The following is a 14,526-nucleotide window of genomic DNA, read 5'->3' on the forward strand; positions in this document are numbered from 1 at the left end:
GCAGCAGTTTAAAGTTTCCCCACTTTGCCTCATAACTACTTAAAAATTAAAAGAAAAACAACAGCGTAGAGTGAAAACTGGATAAGGTCACACATCCAGTTTGGCAGTATTTCAGAAATTTGAAACAAAAAACTAATCTATAATTATTGATATGGACTGGTATAAAACACTTACATCATGATACATTTGTCTGCCAGCCGTAATATTTATTCAATTACATTTACTAGAGTAACAACTTTAAGTAGTATTTTCACTGAGCTGTACTATTTACTTTTAAATTAGTAATATTATTGTGAATTGCTGCTACACTTACTTGAGTAAATTTTCTGCATATCCAGAAATGTTACAGAAATTTCTGGATGTGCAGAAAACATATTAATTAAATGTTTGTTTTTCAACTCAATGAAAAACAAACATATTTTACCAAAAACATATGAGACACAAACATACATAAGATCTCAGTTTTTCACACCAGCTTTGTTGTTCTCATGTTATTTTCTATCTGCTGAACCTGTTGTGCCATTTAGAGGGTAATAATATGCAATAAATATTCGAATAGAATAGAATTTACTTTATTGATCCCCAAGGAGGAAATGCCTATTATTTGACAACTACTCCATTCTAGATGTTAAATATTAATAATGCAAATATAACCGTAAGCGATAAAATCTATAAGATATATAAATAAATATTGTCACTGGAAGCACATGTTGAGTTTAATATAATAAAAAGTGTTTCTTTTGCCTGAATGTGTTGTTTTGCACTTATTTGTGGTCATTTTCTTTATTTCAGTTTTTAAAATGCCAGAATTTGCACATAACTTAATATTTTGTCTGTTTGATGACATTATCTTAAAATATTAAATTCACCCAGGCGCTTTGTGCAGCTGAATAGTTGCCATGGAGATTAAAGGATTTCTCAAACATACATGAACGAATCAAAGCAACACTCCAGGTACGTTTTTGATGAGGGAATAACATAATAACACAATATAAAGCTCAAAAACGTCCATTTCACATAATTCTGACCCTTTAAAGTTGATCTTTTTACCTTTCCTTCCGGTCTGATCGTTGCAGTTCTCAAAGATGCACGGACCCCAGGCCCCCCATGGCGACACCTCGCAGTCGATGGGACAGGGGATCTGGCAGAGCTGGGATCTGTTTGGGATCGGACCCGTGCACAGCTGGTTCTCCACCGGGCGGGAGGCTGTGCAGGTCAGCAAAAGGAAAGGACAAAATAACCAGCATGAAAAACAAACAAACAAACCTGATTGGATCAGGAAACAAGGATGCAAAAATAATTATTTACTCATTATTGGCATAAAAAAATCCCACAGGGAGAAGCTGAAAACTGCATCAGAAGGAAAAAAAACATGCCTGCGAGGTAGATGCTATTATCCCTCTGTTTGGTTTCTCCCCTCCCTGTTAGCATGTCAGAATGATAAATTAGCAATGATTATCTCTTGCAGCAACTTGATAGCAACTAGAAGCATGGTGGAGCTCTGCTTTCTGACTCTCAGTGGAGATGCAGAGAGGATATAATGCAACACTAAGGTGCAGCAGAACACGGAGGCTGTCTTGGCTCATGTTTATTCTATTATGTGTAATTTGGCTTCTTTTTCCCTCATGGTGCCATGTTGAATTTAGAAACTCCTCCACTTGATGCATCTGGCAAATGGATGGCGGTTTGAAATATCACCGCAACGTTTCTATGAAAACAGATGCTACCTGCATGCACAGCATCAAAGAGAGACACAACAAACAAACAAACAAACATGTTCTTGAAAGACACTGGCATAATGTACTTATGTTTGCATATTTTACTATTATGCTAGTTTTTTCAAAGTATTCCTCCAAATATTCGACAATAAAGCTTCTGGTCGCTGTTTGAGGTTTTACTCAGGAATAGAAACTCATCTAAACCAAAGCTGCAGTTTCAAGTTGTTCACCTTTGTCACAAAGAACTTGTCTGTGCAATTTTAATTACACCTACACTGTAAAAAGCACAAAATCTTATCAAGTATTTTTAGTCTGGTTTGTGGTGCAAATATCTTGGTACACTTAGAAGTAACTTTTCAAAAAGATGTAGGAGCTTGTGTAGGTAAATAATCCATTAATATTAAGAAAACAACTATTTATCTTACAACATGTTCTTGCTATTAAATGTCTTGCTATAAGAGGAATAATCTGCCAGTGGAACTAGAATGTATTTTTAAATCAATATTAAAGGAATTATTTACCTAAAACAAGCTCCTATTATCTTGCTGAGAAGTTAGTTAGCTCTGTCTTATTTCAAGTCTGCTAAGAAATTTGCACTGGAAAGTTTGGTAAGATTCTGTGTTTTTGCAGTGTGGCTTACACCAAGCAGCTGTAAATTATGGAGAACCCAATCCAATTCCAAGTGTTTGATCTTGACATTCTCATGTTGTTGGTATCTTTGTTTAGGATTAGATAGATGACATAATGCCTGTCAGTCTGTGATTTTATACCAGCTGCACTCAGGTCGCTAATCAGTTAGCTGTGCAGCTAAAATGCATAGCTAGCAACGCTGTACGTTCAGTTCTAAAGAATATCAGTTTTCTCTACCCTTCTTGTTTTGGTTTATCTCTTGAGAAATGCCCATTTCATTTCATTTAATATCATTTTTCTAATACTGAACATTAAATGAATTGAATTAAATTGATCTGACAAAGGTATTACTGATATTGGGCTTAAGTATATAGAAAATCCCATTATTATTGTTTGCCATCACCCTAATTTATTACGAGATTTAAATCTAACTTTGTTTTGAGTTAAGAATCATTTTGAGCTTAACTGTAACACATATAGTGCAAAAACAGCTGTTTGAAAAACGGTTGGTTTTATACAAATGGTACCATTTTTCCACATCTTAATATATATATATTTTTTTTTATTTTCAACACTAAATGTTCTTATTACTCTATAAAGAAGAGAAAATGATCAATTTAGAAACATTATGAGGAATGCACACAAAAGGGAGGCAATTTGTCAGATACTTTTAATGTGCTATTATTAGAAAATAGAATAGTCTTATTTGATAACTTAAAGATCATTTAGGGTGCAAGTCCAGGTGATTTTTGTTCCTGTCCAGTTCAGTCTGAAGACCCACCTGGACGATCTGCATCCTTAAATAAAACTTCTGAAAACTATTTTACAAAAATAAAACAAGCTTGTACAGTTATACCTTTAAATCACATTTAATCAATTTTTAAAAATAATAATAAAAACAGCAAATTATTTAGAAATAGCAAAGGGTAAAATTACAAATGCGAAATTCTGAAGTAAAAGCAGATTGGAAATATAGTAAGCGTAAGATCCACACAACTGATTTCAAGGTTATTTAAACTTTATTTAACAATAAAGAGTATGCTTGTGATTCCAGAAATAACATGTTTTCTCAACCAGTGATTTCTTATCTGAACAGTTGATGAGTTTCTCCCATATTTTTCTCTGCTTTACCTCAAATGATGTTCTTTTCCAGTCCATTAGTTTTCTCAAAATATTTTAATGCCAAGGCTTGAGCAAAGAGAGAGTGAGAAAAGGAGGAGTTTCAGGTGACTTACAAAATGGTATCTATAGCAAAATGTCCCAATGCCGATTCCCACACACATGATCTTCAATCTTCCATTGAGAGAGAAAAGAAAATAAGGTTGTTTGGTGCAGGAGTGTCAAGCAAACCTGACATTTAAGCAGCCGTTTTGAGGTAGGTGGGATTAAAGGTTCTTTGCTGAAAACCAACTATGCTTTTTTATCAGATATCCTCACAAATGTATCTGATGCTGCAGAAGCAGAACTACACCTTTGCTTCAGCTCATGTTGCCTGGAAACAAAACATTATGATTTTAGAAAAAAAAAAAAACATTTCAAATCTCCAGCTGTGCTAAATGATTTTTTATATACTTTTAGAACATTTCCACTAAATTGGTTAAACAAACATGCCATAAATATCTGAGGCAGAATATATTACACTTAAGTGTGGCATTTGCTAGACTGCAAAAACACAAAATGTTACAATGAATTTTTGTCTTCAGATACCTCAGTACACTCAACATAAGATGAAATTAATTTACAAGTAACATTTCAGAAAGATATTGGAGCTTGTTTTAAGTCAACAATTCCTTAATATTGATGTAAAAGTATGAGTTACACTGACAGATTATTTCACTTTTAACATAGGAAAAAACGTCTTTTTATAAGTGAAATAATGGAACTAGTATTTTTTGGAATCAATATTAAGGAATCGTTTACTTATACCAAGCAAGCTCCAATATTTTTCTGAAGTTTTCTTTTATTTCACGTTTAACAAAATAATTGCATTACAAACTAGACCAAAAATACTTGGTAAGGTTTTGTGGTTTTCTGGAATATAGATGGTCTTCAAACTGTATAACCAATGTACATTTTATGTTTCCTTCCGTAAGTTTTTCCCTACTGGCCCTTTGTAATACGTCACTTAATCATTCGAGACGCCATGACGGACGTCGAAAATGAGGATTGGCAGTATTGAACAAAACGACTGAAATTGTCTTCCCAAGTTGTTTTTGCCAGTTTATTCGTGGCTTCTACTTGTTGGAGTCGAGCTAATTTGTTTATGAACGTAACACACCTGGTTGGGGCTTATAGACGGGGGAAGTTAGAAACAGCTAGCTTAGAAGCACGTCAGGTGGGACCCACACCTCCACCCACCTTAATTCACCCCACATGACTTCGGTCACCATGTCATAAACAGCATGTGATTCTTACATGGGAGCAACATTAAAAACGTACAAAAGACGAAATGCTAACAAGTTTTTTTCCCCCATACATGCTAGGCTACATGACGGTGCGGCACTGTCTCCATGGTTACCAACGGTTAGACGTGTACCTTCCCCAAAATGCCTTATTTTATATCTTTCTAATCATATTTACTTATAAAGTATATGAACGTTAATCTTACCTTTTAAAACGTGTTGGCTGGAAATCCGCGTTACATCGAAGGCTGACAGTCATTATAATTAACGCCCTGCTATGCCGACGCATCTTTCCTCATTAAAATTATAAAATAAAATAAGTTTGGTTTGCATCCTTGTTTTTCTGCAGCCGACCATGCAGCACTCTATGACCATCTCTGAAGAGAAATCACCTAAATGGGAGCGATATTAGGCTACAGATTTCTGTTTTTAGACCAGCTTCAAAGGAAGCGTCGGTTGTTTTGACGTCCGTCATGGCGGAGTGGGCGGAGTTCTGAGAGTGTGACGTCACGGGCAAAGTGTCAACAGTTGGCAAACTTATCCTGCGGCACTTTTCCCGACGCCGTTAACATACATAAGCTTTTGGTGTTTGTCAAATCAGAAAATGACTATGCTGTCCAAATTATTTTACAAGACACTTTAATAAACATCCTGTCATTTTCTCTGAAATAATCGCAGCAGCTTTTAAATAAGTGCCTGCAATCAACTCGTGACATCTCAGGTCCTCATCAGCACCTGCTACTGTGAAAAGACGTGTTTTATTTTAATTACAAGCCTCAGAGGAAAACAAAACAGCATGAATTGACACCATCTGTTCTGTAAACCAGGACACTAAAAGGGAATTCAACTCACATAAAGCCAATGTCTGAAGGCATCAGCCACTGTGTGAATATACAAAAAAAAAGTTTAAATATCTTTATTTATGGAGCCCCTTGGAGACATGGGGGATTTTTTTTTCTTTTGTGGTCCCTTGCAATAAATAAGCAAACACACCCTGGTTTATTTGGTATACGGTCACAAATGGCAATTTAAAATGGCAAATACCTTTAAAGACACAAGTTCCTACATTCTTAACTCTGGTGCAAAAAACCAGATTGAAAATCCCTCTATTACTGCGTGTTCATGTTTGTTTGTGTAAGGTTGAGATGGGACTGGATATGAAAACTTTATTAATCAGATTACCAACAGAAAAAAAGACACAATCAAAACTGTCAGATTACTTTATTATCCTGTGAAAATAAGTCACAAAAAAAACTCCAAATAGTCTGGATTTTTTTTATTTGGTTTCTGTTTATGTCTTAGAAGAGACGGAAATGATTGACCTGTTTTGCTTTTGCATTTTGCACATAGGTTTGTGGTGCATTTCTATTCATAAGAAACTGATATAAAACTTGAAATATCTCACAAACGAGACACTAACATAGATGGAAGCAAAACTTACAAAAACCTTATATTTAACTTGACTACACAAAGACCTGCTGGTTTAATCGATTATTCTTGCTGTTTTAATATTAGTTAGCGTACTGTCAGTCAGTGGACTACGACTGTTTATCACGTCATGATAAAATAAGTTATGTTACCACTGAATCAATGAGATGTGTGTTTAGGACCCGTAAGCATTAAAAGCAGGTGAATTGATGAATGATGAGAGTAAATGGCCCCAAACGCCAGATATTAACTTGCTAGCAATTTTGTTCACGGTAAAAAAATGAAGTAATATTTAGCGTGCAAAGGACAAATAAAGTTATTTCTTAGTTTGTTCACAATTAGAGGGGCTGCGAGTTGTAAATGGTTTTATTAGCCTAATTGTAAATAGTTTTAGCAGTTAGAATAATTCACTTTTAGTTGCGTTTTGAAGGCAACGTGTGCAGTAGAGTGGCTGCTGACGCAAAGTGACGTCGACTGATAATCCCTCTATAGCAGAAAGACTCAATTATGCAGCATGAACTGACCAGTGCATTACTGTGAGGGAACGCAATACATTTGGTAATGCAAAAAGAAAAAAATCCCCCATGTCCTCTAGGGGGCACCGTACGCTCCTTATGTAGGTAGTCCTACAGTAAAAGCATCTCCAACTGTTTCAACAAGACATCTAAGAGCTTAAAGTCTGAACCATCGTTCCCTGAGAACTGTGGAGAGACGACGGGCTTTTGAAATGCAAAATGTCTAATTCCCAGTAAGAACCATGCTGAAAGTCACATACTAACTTTGTTGATCCTCTGTTAATCCATGCATTACTGGGGAATCACTCACTTCAATCTTTACAATGGTGAATATTAAACAGAAGACCAACATAATACTAGTGTTGAAGTGAAGAAATTAAACATCCCTGTTCTCTGCTTGTCTGTAAGTCCATTTGTAGTTCGCTCTCCTGTGAGATAAAACTGACAGCACTCCACAGGAATCCCTCCTGCATCTGTGGCTCACCAACACTTTGCATCTATATTCTGTTTGTGTGCGAACAAAGTTTTTCCTTCTTCAGTCTCTCTGCAGTTCCAACTCCTCCGTTTTAAACACAATGAAGAACGTTGTTGTAGCAAAATTCAGTGCTCAGATTGAGTGAAAAACTCCAGTTTGAGGTTGTAACTCTCCTGAAATTAAAATGTTTCAAAGTTATTGGAAATTGAAAAGAATCGCAGCTACACTGAGCGCTTCTGAAGCTCTGCTGAAATCAATAGTTTTCTTTTTGTTTGCGAAACGATGCTGTGTTCAAACAGTGGAAAAAAAGGCATCAAATAGGAAGAAGTCGTGGTAAAAATACAAGAAGACAACCGAAGTGGAGAATATCGGAGAGTGGAAAGATTACAAGGGCAGAGAGGAAACAAGGAAAAGAGAGAGCAGTAAAAAAGGAAAAGCTTAGAAGAGGATAGGATGATAACAGAAGAGGAAGAGGATTAAATTCGGTGACAAATTATCCGACCTTTAGTGGGAAGAAAAATGAAAAACAAAAAAGCAAAGACTTTTTTTCCCATCAATGCAAGTAAATAAACAAAGAGATACTCTTAGTTGGTTGTTTCTTCCACCCAATCTATGGTTTGCTTGTTACTGTATCAAAGCCATTACACCAACTTGACTCGACATTTTAATCAATCCAGAGCTGTTTTATTCCAACCTGTGCAGGTATTTTGTCTTACCTGATTAAATTTTACACAGTTGTGTAATAAAATCTCATGGCACAAGATCTAATAAGTAATAAAACATGAAGTAATTTCTTGTTAAAGTGAAGTCTGTCATAAGAGGATATCCTGCTGCAGTTAGCATGGGATTAGCATTAGCATTTTCTCAATAAGTTAAACTTCAGCTTCGCTACTTTGGACATTCTTTTGAATTAAGATACATTTTTTAAACTTATATCTGAATCAGATTAGGGTGTTGTTCTCTCAGTAAATGGCATGTATTATAGTCTTTATAGCCTGCATACTCCAGTAAATTATTAATCTATTACTAAATTAGTTAATAAATATTACTATAATTGATTAATCTGATTAATAACAATTAATCAGATTATTCAGAATGGTGTTCTCTCAGTAAATGGCATGTTTTAGAGTATTTAGAGTCTGTAAATTCCAGCAAACGATTAATTGATGAAGACATTAGTTAACAAATGTTACTATAATTGACTAATCATGATTAATCCAAGTAATCAGATCAATCCGATTAGGGTGTTGTCCTTCCAATAAAGGCCTTTTTGAATCTTTAGAGTTTATATACTCCAGTGAACGATTAATCGATTGCTACATTAGTTGACAAGTATTACAATAATCAATTAATCATGATTAATGTGATTAATCACAATTAATCCGATTAATCGCAACAGCCCTCGTTTGCTTCATTATTTCTTAAATGGGAGAGATGGTTAAGAGGAAAAGTGAGAAAACAGAGCAAATATGTAGGAGAATTAGAAGTGGTGGGTGATCCGTGGTGAGAAGAGAGGAGGCCAAGAGGAAACTCAAGGAGAAAAGGAGGAAAAACTGCAGCCAAGAGAGAAAAAAAGGATAAAAAGGAGATGATAGAAGCAGGAAACTGGGTCTGGGAGTGACGATGACGGGTCAGGCTTCATATTCAGCATGGCTAAAATCACCTACCTGTAATCTGGAAGGTGATGGAGAGGAGAGGGGGGACACTAGGCTTCTGCTGTCTTTGGGTCTGACCCGCTGTAATTACAGGGGAAATAGCTCTATTAGCTACGCACACAGCAGGGAGAAGGAGACTCTGTCAGACATGCAAGCAGAGGGGAAGAGACAGGCAGAGCAGAAGCAGAGAGCCGGGCCTCGCGACCTCAATGTGTTTACTATTAAACACAGATCGAATGTTCTCTTTAGAGGAAGGTAATTGCTGTTTGGAGTTCATTTGTTTTCACGCTGACAAATCAGACCTCAGGTCATTGATTAAAAATAATCAGATTCTTTTTTTTTACGTAAGGGGAGAAGGGAAGACAAGGACTTACAAAAAACATACACCTACCTGACCAGCAGAAACAAATCCCACAAAAGACTGGAAAGAATTAGCTTTTTAGGGTGAATTCACATCAGTCCAGTTTGGTCCATTTTAATTGGACTCTAGTTCGTTTAGAAAGTCCAGTTTGTTTAGGGCAGTGTGAATGTGAAACCAAAAAAGTGAATTCTGGTTTGTATAAACACCTACGTCTCAGTTTGATTCAAATTAACTTTGGTGATTCTGATGGATATGTGAACTCCAAGCGGACCAGAGACCGCTCTAAAAGCAGAATGTGGACTATGGCGCAGGGAATTCTGGGTAAATAAAACCAAAACAAATGCGTTAGCCTAGCGCTAACAGGTGAAATGAATCATGGTCTTTTACAAGGGTTTTACTTAACCCTGTCATTATGACAGATTCTGCTGGATGATAAACTGTCCTAGTAATTATTACGATAAACTATAATATTGCTGTTTTTAGATAAATTTCAAGTAATATACTGATAATGGAATAATAATTCAAGTTCATTCCTTTAAAGATCAATAAACTTTAGTTTAAATATCCAAAATAAAATATGACCAAAAATAATAAATAAAATGAAAGTTAAAAAACAGATGCAACCAAAACCTCTGTAAACAAAATTACCTTTAAAAAAAATATTAATCATCGGAATGGAAATTATTGAGCTCATTTTAATTTATCATGTGATTAAGTGATTAATTGCTGGCGCTATTCCATTTTTGTTTACGTTTTATAAAGAAAGAAGTTGCTGTAGTCTTCTTCTGAGGTTTTTGTTGTTGTTTCCTTCAGAAGTTCTTGGTGCAGTGCCACCACAGGCGAGGAGGGGAACAGGTTTTTCAGTTGATTTGGATAATTTGACACAAAGCAGTATGAAAGCAAACCGCACCAGTTGAAAATGCAACAACTGCTGCAATTTTAGTCCCCAATTGAACAGTATCTGTGTTTCCATTACAAATGTGAGTAAAACTGTTGATATTCCGCTAATGTTGAAAAACACAGTTTCTCAATTGTGGTGTTTCCATTAAATAATAAACAAATAAAATCACACAGGAAAATGTTTGTTCAAATGACAAACCACTAAAAAACATGTAGCGCCATCATCCTCCCACCACTTCCTGTCATCGTCTTCAATGTTTTCGCCAGTAGTAACATCTGGTTGTCAGTCACTTGTGATGCAAAAAAAAACTGTTTCCGTTGTGTTACATTAATTTAAATACAGCTGAAAAACTTCCCTGTCCTATCGCAAAATCTTATCAAAAAACATGTGTTTTTTATTTACCCTTTCCATTAGACAAATTTACCTTCATAATCATAATTTGTGCAATTTTAAAGTTAATGGAAACACAGCTACTCAGAGAACCAGAACCAGAACCAGATGTCCAGCTTCCTGCAGTTTTATCACTTTATCACTGAAAAGCAGCGAGATTTCAGCGTGACGTTTATGTTCAAAAAGCAATATTTACAGCCCGTTTTTAAGCAGCTGCTGCAGGTAGCCGGATGGATCTAGCAACATATGGTCAACGTCAACAAGCTGCAGAGAAATGCATGTTGGACTGCCTGTGTGTATGGAGTCGATTCATTGCTTGGACACAGAAGAGAAGCAATATGTTGTTTTTATTCCCCCCTGTCAGAAGTGATGTGTGTGTTTGCTAGCTTACAGTTTGCAGGTCAACATGCAGAGACGATCTGTTTTCACTAAAAAAGGTGTTTTTGTAAAAAAATGTTTTCATGAAATGAATTAGTAACACTATGTCTGCATGCGTTGGTTTGAAGACTTTCAAGAAGTCGACTGAATAAATTTCACAGGCATCGGGTTTTACTCAAATCTTATTTGTATACATGAAATTAACATCAAAAGGAGGCATATTTAAACCACTCAGTCTATAGTTAATGCAACTCATCAAGTTACAGTCTTACAATGTTAATTATACATGTTTATAGAAATATTTTTTCCTTTAGCGTTGCACTCATGAATAAACTGAGACCAAATTTTGATTATTTCCAGTGACACCTCATCATAGTTCACATTTTGAGCACTAAATATGCACCTTATGTGTATAATTCATGGTTTTAAAAATAAAATCTTACTTTGCATTTAATTTTATATGAACCACACACAAATGAGGCCATGTGAACATTATAAAAAAAAGTCAATAGTGGTAGGTCTTGAGGAAAAAAAAGGTTTGTTTTGCATATTATTTCATTACAGGACAAAATAAATGTTATTCACTTTTAAGAACACAAACTCGACTTCATTCTTTTACTTACATACATTTTGCACTGCAAAACCACCAAATCTTATCAAGTATTTTGAGTTTTGTTTACAGTGCAAATATCTTAGTAAACTTTAATTGAGACCACACTAATTTAAAAGTAAATTATCAGATAAAGGAGCTTGTTTCAAGTAAATAACGCCCTAATATTGGTGGAAAAAAATAAGATATTTGCACCAGAAACTAAAATACTTGGTAAGACATGGTGTTTTTGCAGCATGGAAAAAATTCAAGATGCTCAACAACTTCTCTTGTATACTCAGAGAAAAGTCTACATGCAATTAGTCAAAAATTATGATTGTTACAATATCAAGTATTTACTGGATGCCCATTTTCTTGAATTATAATTAACAGACGTTTTTGCAGTCATCTAATTATACTCGGACGCATTTGTCCCTTATGTTTCCAGATTTTATAAGTAATCTGTAAAGTTTCTTCCACTTTGAGACAGCTCTGTGGCGCCTCCTTGTCTTAAAGAACCAGAACCAGATGTGGAGTTTGCGCCAGCCTCCTGCAGTTTCATCACTGAAACGCTGCCAGGTTTGATTCGGCTGTAACATCCACAGAGCAACAGTACCTTCTGACGCAGACGCTGCAGGTGAGCTGGCTGCCAATATGTAGCAGAAACATGCATGTTGAGCCGCTTCACCCAACCATCGTGCATTTATGACCTACACTGGATTTACAGGAACCGTTCGACTTTGTCCTGAACTAAAAGCTCCAACGTGTTTGTAAATCATCCTAATTAATTGCATGTTTTCGTTTAAGCTTGTTTTCAACTGAGCAGGAAGGACAGTGGAAATGTTGTTTACTCAGAAGAAAAACAAGTTTGTCTTTATTTTGTTGCATATTTCAAACTCTAATCTAAATATTCTCACTCATATCAACAAAACACTTTTCAAACTGCAGAATATTTAGTATCCTCATATGTCGCCCAAACTGTAACTTCAATATGATTTTAAACTCTCTACTTTTGCCATTCTCCTTTACAGAAGAATTTCTCTCTACCTTTCACCAATCAAGAGGAAAGTGATTTCATTTCTCAAAACATAAAATAAATAATTTGGTTGTTTTAATATCTATCATTCAGAAGTTGTCTTCATTTTTAAGATAGATAGATAGATCTGCTCTCAAACGCAACATTTTATACCGTTAGTTTTTAGCGTTAGCACAGCTAGCACCTAGCATCCTTCAGCATTAATTTCTCACATGATTTTATGGCGGTTTTTGTGGCTGTCGTCGCCATGTTGTAGTTTAAACCTGGAAAAAATGCTACAATTTGAGCTAATATAAACAGGTGATGCAAATGAGAATATTTGAGATAAAATCTTGATTACTTAGAAAACCCCAGTTCACACCTCAATCCTGAAGACTTCAATCTAGATTTTACAAACACTTTCAAGCCTCCATTTCCACTGGAGAGCCCAAGTTCAAATCAGATTAGCATGGCAGAAATCTAACTTTAAAAATATCCTGAACCAAATATTGGTTTTTCTGAATGGTTGAATATTTATTGCAATCATCTCTCAATTTAAACTCCTAAAGATTAAATTTTTTTATCTTGAAGTTACGCAAAAGAAGAACTGCTCCTTTAAGTTTGCAAACCACCTCTAAACTCACGTTGAACTATGATCATTGTTCATTTCTGACATTCTAATGAGTGAAAATCACCAAACATTAGCAGAAGTAATAAAAAGGATTAAGTGCAGCACAGGCTTTTGTTTTTAGTGTCAGCGTTTACATTCTCAGATACAAATTAAGACATTTTTAACTGCCAGGAATTATGCCTCATTAAGCCAGTTTATGCTACGGAGAAACAAAGCAGCTGCTGCTTTTGTAAGAGCTGTTTATAAAGAACCAATTAAAAATCTGCTCTAACAAAAAAAACACCCTCTGCTCTTGAACTGGTACAACTTTGTTGGAAAAACCCTAATTTATTAGGTTTAATCTCAACCTACAAGCCATTGATCCACAGTCAATGACATCAGTGCTATTAGAAAACAAAAGGGTCATAATAAGTATTGAATAATTATATTAGGGCTGGACAAAATGGCTGTAAAAGCGTATCACAACATAAGCATTTCAGATCAGTCGATGTCAATAATTATTGACTGTTTTTTTGTTTTAAATATCTGAAATACTGCCCTCTGGTGGTGTGAGCTTTTCCGTTTAATCCAGTTTCTACTGCACTCCATTGTTTTTTATTTTTAAGCAGTTATGAGACACAGTGGCGAAACATTAAACTGCCGCTGCGAAAGTTACTTAGCAGGTCGTTGCTAGGCAACCACAAGTTAGTCAGCAGGGTGTTGCTAGGTAACCAAAGAAGTCGGTTGATTCCACCAACCGCTGCCTAAATCCCCCAGAATGCCGTGGGGTTTCTGGATCGGAGTTCAGTGAAATTATTAATATTCTACCAGATGTATTATTTATTGATATTGATTACATATCTATCACAATAGATATTGTTATTGATTTATTATCCAGCTCTAATCTATAGTTAATCTAGTCTACTGTTGTTTTTAATAATTTTAAATTACCAAGTTATTTTATGGTAAATTTATCCAGGGAAAGCTTAACCGTCCAAAAGTGTCAGAATTTCCCAATTTTTTCCAAAAACATGTTTGTACCCAATAAAGGCAGGCCTTATAAAAGTTGGCAGCAATCAGATGTTCCAATGAATGGCAAGAAAATTGTCAGCAGGACTCAAATGTTTAATGCATAGAAGTGCATTACTCTGTGAAAGCAGTGAGGTTTGTTTGGTTTAGTTGTTTTTATTGTAAGTCCATGTTTTGTACTTTAATGGTTGTATGATTTAGTTTTTTCAGTGATCATGGTGATCCATATTAAAGAGAAAATAAAAAACTTGAAAAATCACCCATAAAGGCTGCGCTGAATGTTGATCAATTTAATTTTTGGTCGAGTTTCTAGTGCAAGTACCTTACTACACTTGAAATAAAATAGAACTGACTTATCACTAACTTTTTGGCAAGATATAAGAGCTTGTTTCAAGTCAGTAATTTCTTAATGTTGATGGAGAAATACTTG

General features: G+C 35.3%; 1 protein-coding gene and 1 long non-coding RNA gene across 2 annotated transcripts in view; both read right to left on the minus strand.

Annotated features, from left to right (window-relative positions):
- thsd7ab (thrombospondin, type I, domain containing 7Ab) overlaps positions 1 to 14,526 on the minus strand; it is a 224,633-nt gene that overhangs the window by 98,388 nt on the left and 111,719 nt on the right. Inside the window, exon 5 of the mRNA XM_007573511.2 lies at positions 1,051 to 1,206. Coding sequence (XP_007573573.1) covers positions 1,051 to 1,206 — 156 coding nt within the window. The remainder of the gene's footprint in view (positions 1 to 1,050; positions 1,207 to 14,526) is intronic.
- On the minus strand, positions 3,345 to 5,267 carry LOC107833116 (uncharacterized). The gene is made up of 2 exons (XR_001658826.1): positions 4,957 to 5,267; positions 3,345 to 3,840 (listed from the first exon to the last, which is right to left on the minus strand). It is a non-coding gene; the product is annotated as an uncharacterized LOC107833116 (long non-coding RNA).

Source organism: Poecilia formosa, unplaced genomic scaffold (genome assembly GCF_000485575.1).
Source record: "Poecilia formosa unplaced genomic scaffold, Poecilia_formosa-5.1.2 Scaffold331, whole genome shotgun sequence".
Lineage (NCBI taxonomy): Eukaryota > Metazoa > Chordata > Actinopteri > Cyprinodontiformes > Poeciliidae > Poecilia > Poecilia formosa.